We start from the raw sequence: 22,145 nt of genomic DNA on the forward strand, positions 1-22,145 counted from the left end.
GGAAGTTTGATCCTTGCGGGCCACCATCCCGGAAGTGGGATTAGAGGAAGAAAGTACAATATTGAGTATTCTCGGTATGTAGGGTGCGGACTTTCGGAACTTTGCATGGTATGTGTTGACCAGGAAGGACTCAGAGGTTTTGGTCACCTCCCCTGAAGGTCTGAGCTGCTCCGATGAGACCACCTGTGTTTGCACCTTGGGACTTGTGGTAAGAGTTCCTCTGAAAAAACCAAGCTGCGTTGTTGCTGGGTTGCGACCTTAGTTTGGAGCTGCATTGATGCTTTAGCGGTTTACCATGGCTCTGCGTGCAGTGTTGCTCATACGCCACGAACCCGGAACTCCATTCTGTGGCTCCGTGAGATTCTCCAGGTAAATGAAAATCTGAATCCTCAGATTCATTGCATCCTGGGTCTACTGCGCATAGCTTCTAACCTCAGTTTTGTCTGTGACTGGAAATCTTAATAATCCTACCTTTACAGTCTTGGCAACATTGAATGAGCTGTCGACGCTTGGTGCATATTAATTACTAGGTGTGCTTTCTGCTTTTGGTTTTCTATCTTAAAATTAGCGTAGGTGCTTTTGATTGATGTAGAAGTGACGAAAAGGTGTTTAGCCCTAAATGTGTTTTAGTGATGAAATCATTCAAGGGCATTTAAGTCATTCTTGTAAAAAACTCTTGCTGACCAGTATCACTGTTACTTTCGTCTGACCAATGTGTCATTAGAGGAATCATAGTTTAAGTTAGTACTTGATGAAGAAAATAGAATTACGAAAATTGAATTGCATTCACTTTTGTCTTAGCTGGTATACGTGATCTGGTCCCACCTTTAGAATTTACCATATTGTATTTTATTTTATTTTTTTGTCTTTTTCGTTTTTATCGGTACCAGGGATGGAACTCACGACTGCCTGCTTGCAAGGCAGGCACTTATGCCGCTGAGCTAAATCCCCAGCCCCTTAGAATTTACCATATTTTAGAAAAAGAGATATCTGACAAGAAGTCTGTACATCAAATCAAAATCCGATTGACCATGCAGTAAACTGTTTCTTTTCTTTTCAGTGGCTACTGACAAGTTGGTTTTTGGTTTTGGCCAGCAATTAATTCTTGCCCGAGGAGAGATATTGTCATAGTGGAAGTGAGATTGAAGCAAATAAACACGAGTGTAGTTTTAAGTATGTTTTTCTCTATACTGTGGGCTAATTTTCCTAATATCTTCCAAATAGTCTATCTTCTATTCATTTGTGTATAGGGCTGTTCATAATGTTTATTGCACTGTCATAAAAACATTGGTCTGTCTCATTTCTATCACTCTGACCTTTTTTGTGCCAATACCATACTGTTTTGTGTGTGTGATTCTATAACTTGCTTTATTATCTCAGAGTGGTGAACTTTTTACTGCTTCCTTGAGAAAGTCTTGCTAGTTTCAGAATTTTTTCCTAATGTGCTCAGGGGAAAAACTATTTTAGAAGAAAAAATTTAGATATATTTGTATGAGCTCTCAATATTTCTATGGAAGAGCAAGTTCAGTTCAAATAATTTATATGTCACTATAATAGTGTATTAATGAATGAATGAGTTTTATTATTTTAGATTTTTGACCTTTTGGGACTGGTATTAGTGCTAAACATATACTGTCATTATTAATACAGCAAAAAATAATCACCATCATTTAAGTTGTAGTAGGACAAATGATCTTTCCTCTACCTACTTATTTCCCGCAATGGAAATTGGCTTAGACTCTGATTTAAAGTTGTGCTGTCTAGATACTGTAGTAAATTGTGTAGATTAAGCCCAGGCAAGGTTGGTGTAGTCCCGCTAATTGTAGGGATATTTAAAGTTTAAATCTTCTTTAAGAAAAAACCATAGAATAAATGTAAAATGATAGACTGAATCATCCTAACAGAATATTTATTGAGTACATATTGATGTGTTGAATAAGACCCCACAGTAACTTCTTATCTTTGCACTCAAGGTTCTTAAATTTTCATAACTTTATTATGTTGATAACTAGGGACTAAGAGAAATTGCTAATTATGAATAAGCTAATTTTTCCTTCGCAACCAAGAAAATACGGCAGAATTTGAATGACTGAAGTTTACTTATACGTAGATGACTTTACATTCATATATATATATATTTTTTTTTTTTCTTTTTATCTTTTAGAGACAAGGTCTCGATACATGGTTCAGGCTGGTGTTGGGCCTCCTTTACAGCCCAGACTGGCCTCGAACTCGCCACAATTCACCTGCTTCAACCTCCCAAGTACTGGGATTACAGGCATGTTCCAGCATGCTGGCTTTTATATTTTTTTACAAAAATTATTAACAAACATCAGTATTTTGTTAGTGAAAAATATTATTTTAGCCAGGTATGTTTTTGACTCTGATTAACCACACTTTTTTTCTTTTTGCTACAATCTTTTATTTCACTTTTTTTATTTTTGGTGCTAGATATTGAACTGAGAGCCTCAAGCATACTAATAATGTACCACTCCCTGAGTTCTCCTATTTGTTTTATAAATAAAAATTGGCTACTAGATGGGTTTATTCTAACTTTGAAGTATAGGGAGAAGGAAAAGTACATTTTTGAAACTAAGAAACTGATTAACAAATTTCTGTAAATGAGCAAAGGTATCTTCGGCTGTACTTCCCAAGAAAAGAAAAAGATAAATTAATAACTCACCGTTCAACCTGCTGACCTAGAGCAGTGATGATGAACCTTTTGTAGTTTTCAGCAATAACAAATAGCTGTGGCACATGTCCCATAGGTTCACCACCTCTGAACTCGAGCATGCAAACAACAATTATTCTGATTTTCTTCTTTTTTTTAAACTTCATACTGTCTTCCAGCACTATAGAAATAAACTGTTATCTGCCATATTTTGGGCAGAGTCGGCAAAAAGAATCAGATACTTGTTATTCACTCAGACTTGAGTAGAACATTCCTTTAAAAATGTATCATCTCAACTAGTGAATCCAAAATTGTAGAGTGTTAAATCAAGCCTCTTCTTTAGTCTTCTAAAGAGATTGTATCTTCTAAGATACAATCAAGACAAAAAAATTCTTACAGAGATTGGCATAGACTTCTTGCGTACCAAGAGGGAATCAGAAAGTTTTAAGAAACAATTTTAAATTAGGATCATATATTTTGCCTAAAGAAATAACTAAATTTAGTTAAGCATTTCAATAATAGGTGATAATCATGATAACATACCAAGTATGAAACAGTTACTTTGGTAAGAATTTGTGTTTCTTGGTGGTTGGCTTTTGTGGGTGTATTTGTTTGTTGTTGCATGTTTTACTGTTATTAACATCTGCCTTGTGTCTGATTTTATTTAGTAGGAAGATCATTTATGTTTTTTCCCCTAATGCAGACGGTATCCAACTGTTGAAAAGCGAGCTAAAATCTTCAATGGAGGGAGTTACGTGCCTGTTCCTGAAGATGGTCCTTTTCTTAAAGCACTACTCTTTGAACTTAGATTACTGGATGATGATAAAGATTTCGTGGAATGCCGTGACAGTTGTTCACACATCAATAAAACATCTATCTATGCTCTACCAATAGGAGGCAAAGAACTCTGGCCAGTTGTTGCATTTCTGAAGAATGGCATGATATATGCAAGTGTTCCACTAGTTGAACAGACTCTATCCCCTCGTCCACCACTAATTAGCATTAGTGGGATTTCACAAGGCTTACAGCTCCTTTTTGGTATTCAGGATTTTCTGTACTTAAGTCAAAAAAATGACAGTGAGTTAAATACAAAGTTATGCCAGTTGCCTGACTTGCTTCTACAGGCTTGTCCATTTGGTACTGTATTGGATGCCAACATACAGAGTTTCTTGGATAACAATAACTTTGCTTCTGTGACTCAGCCACAAAAACAGCCAGCCTGGAAAGCTGGAGTATACAAAGGAAAACCACAAGTTTCTATTTCTATCACTGAAAAGGTAAAATCCATGCAGTATGATAAACAAGATATAGCAGATACGTGGCAAGTTGTTGGAGCAGTCACTTGCAAGGTGAGATTTTTCTCAGGTAGTTGCTTAATCATCCCATTTAACATATATGGAGAAAAGTGAATCTAGCTACTTGTATTGCTAAATGACCTTCTTAATTTTTAGCTAAGCAAGGGGCCAGGGTTTTAGCTCAGCGGCAAAAGCACCTGCCTCACAACTGTGAGGTAGTGAGTTCAATCCCTGGTACCAAAAAAAAGTCTTCAGGTACTGGGTAAAATTGTAAAATTTTATGTTATCTTTTTTTTTAATCAGTTATTTTGTATCTGCTATACAGTGAGTTGTCCCATTACTCTAAATAAGCATTTTTATCCTACTTTCTGTGGGTCAGAACTTGAGAAGGAGTTTTACTGGAAACTTCTAGGATACTCTCTCGTGAGAGCACAGTCAACATTTTGGTCAGGGCTGTAGTGATCGGAAAGTTTGGGACTGCAAGATCTGTTTCCAAGATGAGTCAGGCACATGACAAGCTTGTTGGTGCTGGTTGCAGGAGACATACCAAAATCCTCTTTAATATAGACCTCTCAGCAAGCTGCTTGTGTTGCCTTTCAGCTTGGTTACTGGCTGCCCAGATGGAGTGAGAAAAGTGGAGGGGAGTTGGAATCAGAAGCTGTTCTTTTTATTAGGAAGCTGGAAGGTCGCGTGGCCTTGTTGCACTACTTCATGTTTGTTGGAAGCAAGTTACTAACTCTGTATTATGCCGTTCTGTCCACCTTTTGGAAAGAGTAGTGTCCTAAGAAACAAAAAGAAAAGATTATTAGAGAATCTGTGAAAGTGCTTAACTTTTTTTTTTTTTTTTTGCGTTTTTCCAGTACTGGGGATCAAACTCACAACCTCGCGCTTGTCAGGCAGGTGCTTATGTTACTGAGCTAAATCCCCAACCCCTGTGAACATATTTTAAGATAACCTTACTTTCCATTTTCTCTAGAGAGGTCAAATTTCAAATTAACGAATAAGTCTCTGGTATAATACCTAAAATCATTTTGAAAAGCTTTTGTTTTATTTAAACAAATCAATAGACAATACAGGACTTAAGGTTAGAAAAATCTGAAAAAACAGTGGAAATAGTCCAGAAAGCAGTGACTAATACCATGTTGAATAGTGACCAAAAGTAAAATTCCCCAAGTAAATATCCTACAAGTGTGTATTAATATTCCCACATGTCTATTTTTTCATCTTCTATTTAATGTAAACTTTTTGTACATCAAACTGAACATTAGCTGTCCATGTGTAAATCTTATGAATGAAAGTAGGCTGACGTTCTAGTCCTACTCTACCATTAATTTTGTGTGTGTCTTTTAAGCATAAGCTAAATATTTTAAAATTTTTAATGGTACTTACTATTGAGATTTGGCTTATTTTGTTATCTTCATAAATATGTATCAACAAAACATTTATATTACTAGTGTACATATAGACAGTGAAATAGTGAGTTGTTTAAAAGTTGAAGCACTAGCATTTTTAAATTTTTTCTAAGATAATTTGACATTTTTATTTTAAAATGTGACTGGTATAATTATCACCAAAAGATCGTTATGTCACACTAATTGTACTTGGTCTTATCCTAACACCTGTCTTTTCTCTTAAGCAATTACAGTGAATAGCTGGAACATTATTGAATTCACATGTTTTAAGTAGTAGTAGAAGATTAAAAAGTAAAACATTTCAGATTAGTATTGAAAAGAAAGAGTCCATAAATAGAAAAAGTTATAACTGTAGCACTTTTTTAGTATCTCCAATGCATTAAATGTGCTGAGCACTAGAGATATAAAGAAAGATTAAACAGGGGCTGGGGATTTAGCTCAGCGGCATAAGCACCTGCCTTGCAAGCGCGCAGTCGTGAGTTCGATCCCTGGTACCGATAAAAAGTTAAAAAAAAAAGAGCAAAGAAAGATTAAACAATCCTGATTTCCAAAGAATATCAACCTTCAAGAGGGAAACAGACATAGACAGCTATTAAAGATGACGGACAGTTAATACAAGGTGTGGACTAATGATTGTGCACTTGGAGCTAACCATTTAGCCTCTTACGTTCCACTAACTTAAAATATTTTGTATCTCTAATTAAGTAAAATACCAGTAAATCTTACGTGGCTCAACTTGCCAGTTGGAGCTAGCATTTTAAGGTATAATATCAAGTTAGGTACAAAGGATGACTCAGACTACCTACACACACATATGTAAGGCTTGTTGGGATAGTTGTGTCATAAAAGACCACTCTAAGATTTATTAGAATAAACGTCAGGACTTACTCAAGGATAAGAGGTGCTGAGGAAAGAAAAATAATACTCTCGTTACATCCTTCAAGAGAGAGAGAGTCCCTTACAAGTTCATCCCAGAGATTAGAGTTGTTAGGAATCTACAGTTCACAGAGAAGTCTATAAAGCTGGCTTAACTGTTACAACCTCAAAGCAGAAGATAAGAAAGGATGGCCAAAAGTAATAGCAAAGTAGAAGCTCGAGGAGAGGTCTGAAGCTGTCAGATCTGGCTTCCGTGATACCCTAAGAACAACGGCTTCCCTTTTCCTCTTCCCAAATCTTACGAATGTCTCCTGTTGACAAAGTCAGATCCCACAGGTAAGAAGATACCCACCATTTCTGCATGCCAGAAATAGGCTCTAAAGGTGACAGTGTAGAACTTTAGTCATTACACAATTATTAAGTAACTTAGACATGAATGAATTTATAGGGAGAAAAGAGCACTACAGCTAAATGGAATAACATGCAAGTATAAGCAGGAGTTATTCAGGAAAATGCAAAACTTCTAAATGTTTACAGCATAAATCACAGAATATGAAATGAGTAGAAGAGTTAGATAGAGGCTAGACAACAGAAGGCTTTTTTTTCTTTTAAAAGAAACACAGAACTAAATAGCCAGGTATAATGGTGCATGCCTATAATTCCAGCTCTCACGAGGAGGAGGCAGGAGGATTGCTTGAGTTCAAGGCCATCCTAAAACTAAACAACTAAAAAGTGAGTTCAGCGCCATCTTGAATTACATAGCAAAACCCTGTCTCAAAAAAGGCCTAGGGAGGAACCATTGAAATAAAACATGAAATAATATCACTAAAATTATACTTCATTTAAATACGTCTGCATTGCTGGGGAAATGGATTAACCGGAGGAAAGCAAGTCTAGACACATTTAGAGGGCTGTGACAGAAATTATAAAGGCTTTTACATATGTACTTCCAAAAGAGTGAAGATAAGTGAGTAGATTTTAAATATTTTTTAAGGAATTTAGAGGAAAGCTGAAGGGTCTCTGAAATCTCTCTGGTCACCAGCATAGGTGTTTAAGAGTGTAAAATTGTTAAAAAAGAACAACCTAGAGAAAATGTAGGTTAAATTAGGAACAATGATTGAGACAGTGAGAAAAATCCCAAAAGGAAGGTGTATAGTCTTAAGTCTAAGATCTTGGTCATACTCATTTCTTCTGTTACAGTGTGATTTGGAAGGAATCATGCCGAATGTTACCATCAGCTTGAGCCTCCCCAGCAACGGGTCTCCACTGCAAGATATTCTTGTTCATCCGTGTGTAACGTCTCTTGATTCTGCCATTCTGACTTCTAGTAGCATTGATGCAATGGATGATTCTGCATTTAGTGGACCGTACAAATTTCCGTTCTCTCCACCTTTAGAGTCATTCAACTTATGTTACTACACGTCCCAGGTAAACAATCTTGGACAAGTTGAGACTTGGTGACTTTTATATATATAAGTACCATTATAAATACTATGATATGTTTATAAATACTGTTCATGAGGAAATTGTTTCTATTCTTGGCCTATTGAAAAATTCTCATGAATTGTTTACCAGACAAAAATTGATGAAGGAAGATGAAGAGTCAGTTATCTGTATGGGCTGCCTCTTATTTCTGGTATTTATAACTGTATTAATGGTTTTCAAAGTCAGTATTTTTGTTTTGTTTTTTAATATTCCCTAACAAGGAGTCTGTGATACAGGATAGATCCTAGTATGATTTAGTCATGGTTTAAACCATAAACATGAAGTAACTCTTAATTGTAGGAAATCTTAGTTACAAATATCAATAGCTATTTATTGCTTATTGAATAAGTGCTGTGCATCAGACATCCTGGGCATTTTGCCTTTATACTCTCTAGTACTTTTAATGAGCCTTAAGGTAGGTATTACTCCCATTTTACAGATGCAGAATGTGTCAAGAGAAGTTAAATGACTTATTATTAACTAATGGCAAAGCCTAAGTTTGAATCCAGATCTTGCAGATTCCCAGAGTGTGATTCCAAATCACACTGTAACAGAAGAAATGAGTATGACCAAGATTCCCAGAGTTTTCCACTCTGTCGTATCAGTTGTCTCTTGTCCTAGTTTTCAGTCAGTAGATTAGGAAATCCTGCTTAAGTGGAGGGAATTTATTTTGAGAAGGCAAGGAAATTTCATTGTCATTTATGAAAAGATGTAGAACCCAGGCCACATTGGTACTAGGGCCAGAAAATTAAAATCACTGTATGTTCAAGGTTCATACTGTCACATCGCTGTTTCTCAGTCTCTTTCAACTGCCTTTCCCTACTTGCGTGTGATCGTACAGCTCTAGAGCCTCCATATTAGTAGACTCTATCTTACTTCAGATAGACCAGTAGAAATAATTGCTTTCCCCAACCTACAGATTATTTCCCCTTCGGGCAGCTACAGTTGAGCTAGGGAGTTAAGGAGGAATGGGCGAGTACAGTCACAGGGTACAAAAAGAGCAATGCACACTACACAGCACAGAGATGATCAGTGTGTGTAGTACATGCCCCATGGAGAGCTTATAAAAAAGAACATCAGGAGCAAGAGCACAGACTGGAATATAGTGTGTACTTTCATAAGACATCTTTGTCATCTCTGGAAACAGAAGAGACAGAAGAATGTCTGCCCATGGAGTGAACTTAGATCCACCATTGCTATTACCAAAATAACCTGGAGAAACTCACTAGGTAATAAATAAAGGCAGATCTGAATATAATTATGTGTGTGTATAAATATATACAATGTAATATTTATATTATCTAATGTATATTACTGGAAGACTTTGTGTCAGTCACTAGTGATATTTTAGATACTGTAACCTGAAAATTATACAAAAATTTGTTTGTTTTCAGGTCCCTGTCCCACCAATTTTGGGTTTTTATCAAATGAAAGAAGAAGAGGTACAACTAAAAGTAGCAGTTAATTTAAAACTTCATGAAAGTGTAAAAAATAATTTTGAATTCTGTGAAGCTCATATACCTTTTTACAATAGGTAGGAATAAATAATACAATGCCATGATTTCTTCTTCCCTGGTATATTTCCTTGCTCAGTAATAAAGTGTCTTTTCTGCTTCATTTTTCATATCCAAAGAATTTTATGTCACTCAAATGTAGGGTGATACTGAGCCCCAAAAACCTATTTGCCATAAATGTGCTATCATTTTTCTGCTTCAACTTGGTAATAAGTTACAAGCCAGCCTGATTTCCCGGGAGATTACTTTACTACAGCTTTATGTGTAGCCGCTTTTCCGAGTGCTGCATATAACTGCTGGCTGCCTGATGAAGGAGCCGGTCGTGAGTTTGCTCGCTCATCGGTTCTGCTTCCTCAGCTTTTGTGCAGTAAAGCTCTAACACGAACTTGAATATACGGTAAAACTCAGAGATTTAGTAACGTGTCAGTCTGTTTGAACACATTAATATATTCTGTAATATAGTTGTCCTTAGAAATAAAAACAAATGTGTATCACGACTAAATTTTTATGTGGGCTTTGGTGTTTCCTGAGGTATGTTTTCATTATCGAGTCCTATACTGCAAACCTGAATGCAGGCGTTTTTATGCTGTCCTTTGTATTAAGTAACATTAGCAAGGTTTGACTTAAGTCTTTTAAAACTACTATATTTGTGATTGTTTTCTATTATTTTCTTTTTAAAAGAGGCCCAATTACACATTTGGAATACAAAGTTAGTTTTGGCCAGCTTGAGGTCTTTCGAGAGAAAGCCTTATTGATCTGGATTATTGGTGAGTAAGGTTTTTATTTTTTTCTTTTATATGGTGTAGAGTCCACTCTATTTAGAATAGTTGACTGGTGTATTTGTGTTTCTAGGCCAAAAGTTTCCAAAATCAATGGAAATTAATCTTTCTGGAACTGTAACTTTTGGAGCCAAAGGCTATGACAAGCAGCCGTTCGACCAGATTTGTATTGGAGGTACAGCATTTGTAAAGGTAAACATGTTTATTTGGCTTACTATGTTAACACCCTTTTGTTTGTTTCTAGGTTTCATATATCTAGTTCATTTTTGCCGTTTTCCAACAATTTTTTTGAATTCTATGCTTTTTATATAGATAAATCCTTTGGATTTGTGTTTAATTCTTTTTGCTCAGTACTACTCACTTTCTATTTCACTTAATAATTAAATTTAAAGGAAATAAGTATAAGCATAACACCCAAACTTTTTTCTTTTAATGTTTGTTTTTATTAATACAAATTTCCAATACAGAATGATTACATTCCTTATGGGGAATTGATATGTATACATGACACATCTTCATTTTTTTCAGTCCCTTCGTCTTATACCTTCCCATTCCTTCATCTCTATAGAGAACCCTTTACTGTCCTCATTGTGGTCCAGGAAGGTTTATATTTATAATCCCAAGGAGAAGTTATTGGAATTCCAGTGAGTTACTTCCAATCTACCACTTCCAATCCAACCCAAGGCATTACGACACTGAGACATATATACAGTTACAGGGAGCCAAGGAGTTCTAAGTCCAGCCAAGATGGTGGTTCACCAGAACAAAGGCCTCACCCAGAGCCCAACCCGGGTTTTATTAATTCTCCGTGAGGGGCGTACCTCGGAGATGAGTGACAGTGAAACTACCATGACTGTCCTGAGCTGGGCTAGGTAGGAGGTCTGAGATCACCTCTGCGATAAGCAGAGGGTGACACATGCAGAGAGAGGGCCAGGGATTTAGCTCAGTGGCACAAGCACCTGCCTGGCAAGTGCAGGATTGTGAGTTCAATCCCCATACCAAAAAAAAAAAAAAAAAAAAAAAAAAAACACAGAGTGAGAAATCTACATTACACAACTGAGGTAGTATCTAGTAATTTGGAGTTGGTGCTTCCGTTCTGATGTATAATGCTTTTTACCCTGGGAGTCACAGCCTCTTTTCTCAAGGCTCGATACCAGTTGACAGGACAGTGTGGAGCACGTGGAATGGCTCCCCATCCCACCTGGCTCAACCAACGTATTTGGGGAGTCACTGGGGGGCGGGGAGTGAGACACTGACCTGTCATTTTGCTTCAGAGATTACACATCAGCTCCTCAGCTAACCCAGTTTACATTGCTTAAAGCCAATTAAAGGGGTAAAGAAATAGCTTGGCCAGCTCTGTGCATGTTAGTACATGGAGATAGGGCCAAGTTTATCCCAAATGGAGATAGGTGCTCTTCATTTCAAGGAGAGTCACCTGAGTGGTTCACCACAATCTCTTAATCTCTTTCCCATGTGAGACACAATTTATCTCCCTTCTTCTTAGGTTCTTCATTTCATGTTTTATTTGTGTTTTGTTTTGTTTTGTTTTGTTTTTGAGGCAGCATGGTATGCAGTTTGACCAGGTCTTGAACTCACTTTGTAGCCAAGACTAGTTTTGAACTCTCAATGATCCTCCTGCCCCAGCTTCCCAAGTGCTGGAATTATAGGCGTGAGCCATTGCGTTTATTATATAAAAGAACTATGTGATATTGAAGCTTGTGTGGTTTATTTGACTTAAAATTGTGGTCTGAAGGTATATCCATTTTCCTACAAATGAGTCAAGTTCATCTATCTTTATGGCAGAGTAGTATTCTATTGTATATAAATACCACATTTTCTTTATCCATTTGTCTGTTGATGGACATATAGGCCGCTTCCAAGATTTAACTATTTTGAATTATGCTGCTATAAACATGGGTGTACATGTATCACAAGTATGATGATTTTCAACTTTTTTGGAAAGATACCAAGAAGGGGAATTGTTGATCACATGGAATGTCTAGTTTTAGTGGGTTGGTTTCTTTGCTTGCTTGCTTTTTTGAGACAGTGTCTTGCTATATAGTTTAGGCTTACTTTGAACTCATTATGTAGCCTGGGCTGGCTTCAAACTCTCAGCAATCCTTGTGCCTCAACCTCCAAATTGCTGGAATTATACACACATGCCGTCATTTCCAGCATTAATTTTAGTTTTTTGAGGAATCTCTATACTGATCTCTATAATGATTGTACTAGTTTACATTCCCTCCAAAAATGTAGAAAGATTCCATTTTCCTTGGTAACCTTTCCAGCATTCACTGTTATTTGATTCACTGATAATAGCCAATCTTTCCAGAGTTAAATAGAATCTTAGTGTAGTTTTAATTTGCATTTCTCTAATGGCAAGAGATGATTTTTCATGCATTTATTGGCCATTTGTACTTCTTCCTCAGAGAAGCATCTATTCATTTCAGATGCCCATTTTTTGATTGGGCATTTGAAATGCCCATCTTCTATTTTTTGAAAGAGTCTTAATTTTTTTAATTCTTTATATATCCTAGATATTAGTCCTTTGTCTGAGAAATAGTTGACAGTGATTTTTTTTTTTTTCCATTTTGTAAGTTGGGTCTTCATTGTGTTGGTTGTTGCCCTTGCTGTGCAAAAGCTTTTTAATTTAATATGCCAATTTTTGATTCTCAGTAATATTTCTTGTACAATTGGGTTTCTGTTCAGAGTATCCTTTCCTATAACTATGACTTCAAAAGTTTACCTAATTTATCTTCCAGTAACTAAGAGTGTCTCTTTGTACATTTAGATTTTTAATTCACTGGGAAATTAGCTCAATGGCATACGTATCTGCCCGGCAAGCACAAGGTCATGAGTTTGATCCCTGGTACCAAAAAAAAAAAGTAGATCTTTGATTCATTTTTATTTTAGTTTAGAACAGGTAAGAGGAGTCTAGATTTTCCCAGCATGATTTATTAAAGAGACTATCTTTCCTCCAGTATATGTTTCTGGCTTGTTTGTCAAAAATCAAATAGCTTAATATGCCTGGAGTTATTTTTGTATCTTCTATCCTGATACACTGACCCACATGTCTGTTTTGTGCCTATTCCATGCTGTTTTTATCATTGTAGCTTTGTAGTATATTTTGTAGTATAACTCCTGTTTTGATCTTGTTACACAAGATGGCTTTTGCTATTCTGGATCTTCTCTGTCTCCACTGGAACTTTAGGATTTTTTTCTCTAGTTCTATGAAGAATATTACTGGTATTTGTAACCTTTCCATCATTCACTGTTGTTTGATTCATTGATGATAGCCAGTCTTTCCAGAGTTAAATAGAATCTTAGTGTAGTTTTAATTTGCGTGGGGAATTGTGTTAAATTGTGTATGACTTTGGAAGTATGACCATTTTGACCATATTGGTTTTGCCAGTCCAGGAATAAGGAACATCTTTCTATTTTCTGATGTTCTTTTTGATCTTCTTTTTCTGTGTACTATATTATTCATTGTAGAGGTCTTTCACTTCTTTGGTTACATTAGTTCCTAAGTATTTAATTTGTCTTGATATTATGAATGGTATTTTTTTCCTAATTTCTTTTCAGTGAGTTTCTTATTGTGTACAGGAACAGTTAATTTTTCTGTGTTTTGTATCCTGGTGTGCATTGCTGCATTTAAGTATTTATGCTAGGAGTATTTTGGTGGAATTTTTTTGCAGAGGATCATCTTGTCTGCAAATAATGATAATTGGACTTCTTCCTTTCCAATACATGTGGCTTTTATGTCTTTTTCTCTTTTTTTTTTTTTTTTCTCTTTTTTTTTTTGAGACAGCGTCTCGCTCTGCAATTCAGGCTGGCCTTGAGCTCACCTTGTAGCCCAGGCTGGTCTCGAACTCGCAACAGTCCTACTGCCGCTGCCTCCCGAGTGCACGAGCCACCACCCGGCCTTGTGTCTTTTTCTTGCTTGATTATGCTTGCTGTTGTTTTGAGTGCTATGTTGAATAGGCATGCTGACAGAAGACACCATTGTCTTTTCCTGATTTTTGAAGGAAAGCTTATGGTTTTCCCCCTTTAATATAATGTTAGTAATGGGTCTTGTCTTCTATTTCTGATCCTTTGTCTTTCCATTGTCACTTCAGCTGCCTGTACTTTTTTTTGTTTTTTGGTACCAAGAATTGAACTCACAACCTCATGCTTACCAGGCAAGCACTTGAACCGCTGAGCTAAATCCCCAACGCGGCCTGTACTTTTGATAGACTTTAATCGCCTGTGTCTCTGTTTGGTGCCTTTTATATACTCTGATGCTTTTCTGTGCTGATCATTCAGCTAGCTTTTTATTAGTGTTTGACCTGCTCATCTGTTTTGTTACCGCCTCTGTTATATATAATTCTTTTTGGCTGTGTTGGTTTCGATTTCCTCCCCTTTGATGCTACCTGGATCATGTTTGGTAGGAGTTTTTGCAGGCATTTTGTTGTCCTCTGATGTTTCATTTGGTTTTTGTTGAGCTTTGCTGAGGTTTTGGGCTTATTATAAACAGAAAGCTTTGTTACTAGTTTGGTCACTTTTATAATGTCTGACTTTTCTGTGATGCTCTCTGAGCCTGTCCCAGAATCCAGTGGCCTCCTTTTATTTCAGAGTGGAGGTTGCAGTATATTCAGCTTAGTGCCCATTTCACTGAAAACAGTTTTGTTAATGACACAAAAGCAGTCTAGACATTGACATCCAGAAGGAACTAATTAATACCAGCAACTGTGTTGCCTTGGCTATAGTAATAAAATCAGCACCGAGGCCTACAATTATAATAAAAACACTAAGACAAATGAAATATTGACCTACAGTAATATCTACTAAATGGTACTAGTTTACCTTCACTACCTGTAATAGAACAGTATTGAACAGTATTACATGGAGTTAACTATCTTTAGGTCTCTGTCTGAAGATTCATGAAGTCTTATAGTTATATCAGCAAAGACAGAAGGTCTAGGAAACCAGAGAATGAGAAAAGTAAAGTTTGAAAAATTTACCAAGGGAAGATGAGAAGGAGAAGACTGAAATGAAAGAGGGAATTCTGTGGAGGAGTGAAAGGAATTTAATAGTATTAGAAAACAAGAAGGAAAAAAGAAAAACAGGAAATGAAAGAAGGAGGGGTAAAAGAGAGCAAAAAAAAGTGAACAGCCCCAGACCCAGGAGGTCTTCTCAGCCTGCACGGCCTCCTCCACAGCCCGGGCGGCCTCCTCCATGGCCCGGGCAGCCTCCTCCACAGTTCGGGCGGCCTCCTCCAGAGCCCGGGCGGCCTCCTCCACAGTCGGGCATCTGTTCCTTTCTTGCACTCACCTCTGCTGCTCCATGCCAAGGGGAAGACAAACCTGTAGCTGGCATGGAGTTGCTGGACAGCCACCCCTGGGGCAAGACATGGTGACTCCTGCAGCCTGGAGTCAGCCTGTCCCAGTAAGGCCCCCAAAGCACAGACTTAACCTGCCAGCTCTCAGTTACAGATTCAAGATGTGTACAAAAAGTCTCTGCTCTCTGGGGCTTTTCATAAGGCATGTCAGTCGATTGGTGGTAACTGCTTTTTGGTATTTCAAGGAAGGAGTGAGCTCTTCAAGGCAAAGTGGTCAAGGGAAGAGGGCTAACACAAACTATAGGCCTAAATAAGCAGAAATATGAAGCTTTAAAGATTAACTGACAGCCAGGGGTTTAGCTCACCAGCGGAAGTGCCTGCTTGGCAAACCAAAATTGTGAGTTCCATCCCCAGTACCAAAAAAAAGCAGTGACTTTCAGGAATGAAAAAGGATAAATAACACACACCTAGGACACTGTGTCAGACACAGTACTATCAGACACAGTACTGTTGTTATAAAACTGGATAAATGGTTTAGGTTTGGAATGTAGAGGGCTTGGCTTCTTTATTCCGTTGGTAGATACACTTTTTTGATTAGGAGAACAATCTTTCAAAAAGTGGTATTTTTGTGAACATCAGTCTGCACTGCATTTGAAGAAGGTTAGTTGTAAAAAACTAGATGCAACAAAAAAGAAAGGTAGTAAGTTGATGCTGAACTAGCAGACTATCAGCAGAAAGAGAGGAAGGGAGAAAAAGAAAAGGAGAACTCTAGAGCCATGATGAAAGTGAACCTTTAGGTTTTAATACAGAAACTAGAAGAGTTACAAGTCAAAGATGATACTCAAAAATATGTAACTTAAACCAGATTCAAACTTCAAAGAGAGCAAAAATTACGTGAGTTCCATTCATTCATTATTTTATCCCCACTGTTTTCACCAATACTTAGCACGTAAGTATTGATTGACTGTATGAACACACTGTGACAGAAACAGTGATATGGCACAGAGTTGGCAAGGAATGAGCATCATATTCATGTTACTGGTATGGAGCATATCTTTATGTAAGTGTTAAATGAGTAGCTAAAAACTTAAAAGTGTAGTTCTCAAGAGAAGTCACCCGTATGTAACGATTTAGTTCTCTACAGAAAAGAAATAGTTAACATAGTGGAATAGTATCAGAAATAAATATGAGAAAATAGGAGAAAGATTTGGAAGCACTGATGAGGGAAATTGAAGGAGTGATCTAAGAGGTAATAGGATACTTCAAAGAAGAGAGATTTAAATTTGTCAGTTAAGGCTGTTAGGGGAAGTGGTAGTAAAATCAAATGTATACTATTTTGTAATTCATTTTTTCCTGTATTGACTTCAGCTGTCTTTTAGCTTTGTTGGAAGAATTACTATATCCTAATTTTTCAGAATATGGTATGTTACTACACTGTCCTTTAAGGGTAGATATTATGATTTATCCATTTCTATAGCTTAACCACTTACAGTCTCATAAAAGACATACAATACATATTTGTGTTCATTGAATGGACTGAATGAGTTTTACATGGAATAAGTTATGTGGAAGTCAACTTTGCCATATCTGTCTTCCAGCATTCAGAATTATACCAAACCAACTACAATAGGAAAAAGTTGTTCAGATCTAAAAACTACATCTTATGTATAAGACCATTTAATTTGGCAATTAAAGGAGAAAATTATGAAACGGGAGAAATTTGCAGAGAAGAAAAAAACAAAAAATACAGGGCTAGGGATATAGTTCAGTGGTGGAGTGCTTGCCTAGCATGTGCGAGGCCCTAGGGTCTGATCCCCAGAACAGCCCAAAAAAGCATAGAAAGTATTTGAGGATAATGCAGCATAAGGAGTATTTAGGAGCAAAGATGACAAAAGGTGAGCAGAAGTCTGTAAAGTACCAACTTCTTCATGGTTTGTGTGAATGTCACTGTGATTCAGGGCATCGTAGCACCGTTCTGCAGAGAAGATGTTAGTGCCTACGCTGCCGCAGCACAATATAGTAACTGGCATTTTATCAGTAAATTAATTCATTTATCAATGAAATCTGGGAACTATGAAGTACATTTTGTACGTTTTCTACATGAAGAAACAGATAATTTCTAAGTTCTGTAAAAATTAAATTTTAGTTTTCTGAAATACTAAATAAAGCAAGTGATTCCCCCAACATGATATAAACTACCATTTATCTTTTATAATTGCATTCTTGTATTTCAAAAAAAGTATACATAATTGCCTATAAAAAACTGTGATATGAAATATATCAGTCACATAGTCTATGAATAGAAGAGAATATATAATGGATATGTACATATTTGTATACGTTTGCAAAACAGTTGAAGTAATTGTTATTGTTATTGTGAACTGTAAATTTTGAAGGGGAAAAAATGTGACCATTTCCAAGTAATCACCTTCACTGTTACATTTCTCTCCTTTTCCTAGCTTCATTTCAGGATTTTAGATTACACACTTACTGGATGTTATGCAGATCAGCACTCAGTTCAAGTTTTTGCATCAGGAAAGCCAAAAATAAGTGCACGTAAGTTGTATAGATTCAAACTAACTTAAAGGAGTTCCATAACTTATGGAATTAACATTGTATGTTGTTATTGCTTAAGACAAAACTAAAATAATAGAATTTAGAGATTGGGATATGTAAATACTCTGGTGTGATCCATTTCCACTGTTAAGGCGTATAGATGTCCCCCAAAGCCTTATGCAGTTGTAAAAGGGGTTTTTTCATAGGTGGTGGATCTTGAGTGTGTGACATTAGAATTGATTCACAGTGCAATGGTAAAGATCAGGGGCACTATCCCGAAGGGTGTGCGTGCTGCCTGTCTAACGTAAGTCAGATATGAGATGGACATGTAGTCACCCCCCTCGTTGCTTTGCTACCTTCTGCCTGCCATAAACTTTCTCCTCTGCCATGTGCCACCCTTCTTAGAGTCAGCCAAGTAGAGACTAAAACCTCTACAAACTGTGAAAAGCCTTTCCTCCTTTAACTCTGGCTGTCAGGTATTTTGTCTTATCAACTTGAAAATAAACAAGACATCACTCTAACACTCTGTGAACTTCACCCTGCCCTTTGCCTTCTGCCTAGGGAAAGATGTGAATGTGCCAAGATTGATGCAGAGGTGTACTTTAAAGCTTGAGGTGCTTTGCAGTGGTTATGATAAACCTTTTATTCAGGGATATTGAGCAACCAGTAATTGAGTCTGACTTCATTTTATTGGCTATATGGTTTTGGGCCTCACAACCTGCTCGGCAAGTGCTACAACAGTTTACCTACATCCCCAGCCTTTTTATAATTCTATTTTGAGGCAGCATCTCTCTAAGTTGTCCAAATTGACCATGAATTCTCATGCTGCAGCCTCCCAAGAAGTTGTACCACCATGCCTAGCTATACGTACTTCTTAGTTGAAAATATATCAAAGAAAAAACTCACCTTAAATGGATCATTATGACCATTCTTTTATGTCCTGCCTCTGTGTTACTTTCAGAACATGATTCAATTTGTGCAACTGCATGAAACCTTTATTTTGCCATCATCTCAACAAAAAATTAAGATCTTTATTTACAACATGCACTTCAGTTCCAAATTAGTAACAATGCTGATCTCAATATTAATGGCTAGCATTTTTCACTTACTATATGCCAGGCACAGTCCCAAGTGTTTTCTGTATAATAACTCATGACTCCCCCGCCCCCCTCTGTGAGTGCTGTCATCTCCATTTTACTTGTTGGAGCAGTGATGGGGGCCACATAGCTCACAGGTGGCAGAACCAAGAATCCAACCTGAGCAGTCTACCACCAGACTGTGTCTGCTTAGCAGTGTGCTGTTTTTTGACTCAAACTTTTAATTAAGAACAAAATAATATACTGTTACAAAGAGGGACATGAAGAAGGTTAGAAAAAGTTAAATTGGATATTTAGTGGGATATATATATATGTATATATTTTTTAAACATGCATCTAGCTCCAACTGAGCATTATTACCTCAGTTCTGCATACCAGAAAAGTTTAGTTCAAAGAGGTTGCCATTTGTCTAAAGTTACAAATCTATTAACCCAGAGGCCTTGACCTAAATGAGAACTGTAAAGAATCAGCAAAGCAGCCTCTGAAGAGTGTGGAAGGAAGTTGTGTGTTGATTTGTTTCTTTGACACTTTGAATGAGTAACAGTAAGACCAAAATGAGGTAATTCTGAAAGGTTACAGAATGCAAACCAACAAGGGACTTTTAAATATTTTTGCAATTAAAGTATTAACCCATAAGAAGTAGAATCAAGGGAGATATGAGGGGAAAATTGACAGATTTGCCTTAAGTAAACAATATTTCATGTAAGTTCAAAGATGAATTATTCAAATATTGAATGAGCTCATTTTCTAAAAATAGTAAAAGTTAAAGCCCTGATAAAATAAAATGAATACATCAAAGTATTTTTTTAAAAATTATGATTTTTATCCTCTTGTTTATTATTATTTTTCCTCTTTCTCTTTTAGACCGAAAACTAATTTCATCTGATTATTACATCTGGAATTCGAAAGCCCCTGCTCCAGTAACATATGGATCATTATTATTGTGATTTTCTCATGTTTAAATAGAATTTATTAGCCTGATGTAGTGGTAAATGCATGTAGTCCCAGCACTCCAAGAGACTAAAGCAGGAAAATTACAAGTTGAAGTCCATCCTGAGTAACCTTGTGACTTAGCAAGACCCAACCTCAAGTTAAATAAAGGGCTTGGAAGCTCAGTGCAAAGGTCCTGGTCCAATCCCTAGTACCACATGCAAAAATAGATAGATAGCTGGGGATATAGCTCAGCGGCATAAATACCTGCCTGGCAAACCTCAAGTTGTGAGTTCAATCCCCGGTACCAAAAAAAAGTCGTGATAGTGCTAATGAAAAATAGAGAGATAGACAGACAGACAGATAGATGAGGCTTATATTATGGTAACATAGCTTACATGGAATACGATCTTTTATTTCTAATTTATATAACAAGTAAATGAGTGATTTAATTTAAAAAGTACTTGTATTTACTGTTTTTAATCTAGCATACATTAGTTTGAAACAGTATTTTAAAGGCTGATGTCTTGGGTTTTTATTATCTTTGACCTTATGTCATAATTCAGAATGTAGAAAAGTGTGATTCATTCTAACATATTTTAAATCAGTCTTTGGGCAGCATCAAAGTACTCCTTCCTGCACCTGTGGCAGGCATTGCTAATCGTTCACAGCCTTTCAGAGTTAGAACCGGCTTATTTTTAGTACAGAACTTCAGTCATTGGATTGTAGCTGATATGAAAGGTATATTTGCTTTTCCAAACCTGAGTCCTAAACCCCTGGTACAGTGTACTGTTATTAAATATGACAATCCAAGTAGAAACAACTATAAAATCCTTAACAATTCTAGCCTACTGTTTATAATAAGGAATCCACATAATTCTATTTAAGATAGTATTTTCCTGTCTGTTCTACAGCCTCTTATTAGTAAGCTAGTTAATTTGCCAAAATAACTTGTTATTTGAGATGTCATCAGGCATGCTAAGATGGATGGAATACTCTGAAAAGATGAATGTTTTGTGATCATATCTGCAGCCAAGTTTTTAAAGATAATTGTAAGTGTAATATTGCTTTTTCTATACTAAATTATACCCATTAGTGAATGAATTCATATTAAAAACTGAAATAGCCATTATGTGACTATAGAGCCTTACTCTTATTTTAGTCTTATTAAGCATATTTTCTTTAAATTTGTTACTCTTATTCCTTCTTACAATTTGTTCAGTTTGTTCAGTTCCTAGTCATATCCTTTATTCTCCACTTGTTTCTACAGTTAAACTTCACATTCTGTTTTCAGAGCAGTTCATTGTCAGGTTGGAGTTTAAAAGACCAAAAAAAAAAAGCCTCAAGATCCTCAGAACTTCATTCATGTTGGAGTTCTTGATACCAAACAGAGTTGGGACCATTATAAAAAATATGCAGTGCAGATTAATATTCCAAACTCAATTATGTCTTAGGTTCTGTTTTTTAATGAGTCTCCTAAGGAAAAGCTTAGAAAAAGCTTCTAACTTCTCAAAAAAGAGCTATAATAGTTTGAAGGGATAGTGCATGTAAACTTAGGATTTGAAATAAGATTTTTTAATTAAGGTCAATCCTACTCATTATAAACCTTCATTTTCTGCAAAGCATTATCAAAGCATGAGGTTTTATGTTCAGAATTATTCCAAGTAATAAAAGAGAATAACTGCCTGACCAGGACTTTTAACTTGCTCTTCTGGTTTAATCATAGATAATCAGTAATAAAGACTTTACTTCTGGGGGGGAATACCATCCCCCATAAATTATTTATCTCTCTTCAACTCAAAGAAAGCTTAACACTTCCTTATGGTAACATTAATAGAACCATTTTGGTGATCCTGAGTGTACAGATGCTTAGCAAAGAGCACTAAGGTAGGCAAGAGATGTTTATCTGGAGAGTAGGGAGAGGCTCAATATAATCCCTGAAGCAAAACTTTCTAACAATGTAAGCAAATTATAAAAACCAAGAAACTGACTTGGCATTTCTAGAAGCCAGAGGAGAGTCTAGGGAGGACTGGGCAGAGTGGGGTGGTAGGGAACCTAGGGCCATCTGTTGCCTTCCATTCTAACATCACACTACACAGCTAAACCAACTTCTGTCTTTAGCCCAATGAGGTCAGCTGGGCACACTGTGATGCTTTTGATTTTGTCTAGAAACCTGTCACTTCAGGATAATTTTTGAAGACAAAGTCTGTTTC

General features: G+C 36.5%; 1 protein-coding gene across 1 annotated transcript; it reads left to right on the plus strand.

Moving 5' to 3' along the window:
- Positions 1-12: 12 nt before the first annotated feature.
- Ap5m1 (adaptor related protein complex 5 subunit mu 1) lies at positions 13-21,061 on the plus strand. The gene is made up of 8 exons (XM_003472481.5): positions 13-369; positions 3,375-4,020; positions 7,455-7,682; positions 9,134-9,273; positions 9,935-10,020; positions 10,106-10,224; positions 17,809-17,905; positions 19,867-21,061. The coding sequence occupies exons 1-8, from the start codon at positions 296-298 to the stop codon at positions 19,947-19,949; spliced, it is 1,473 nt and encodes a 490-aa protein (XP_003472529.2). The 5' UTR covers positions 13-295; the 3' UTR covers positions 19,950-21,061.
- Positions 21,062-22,145: the final 1,084 nt, after the last annotated feature.

Source organism: Cavia porcellus, unplaced genomic scaffold, assembly GCF_034190915.1.
Source record: "Cavia porcellus strain 051 isolate PalLab524CR breed Dunkin Hartley unplaced genomic scaffold, mCavPor4.1 scaffold_31, whole genome shotgun sequence".
Lineage (NCBI taxonomy): Eukaryota > Metazoa > Chordata > Mammalia > Rodentia > Caviidae > Cavia > Cavia porcellus.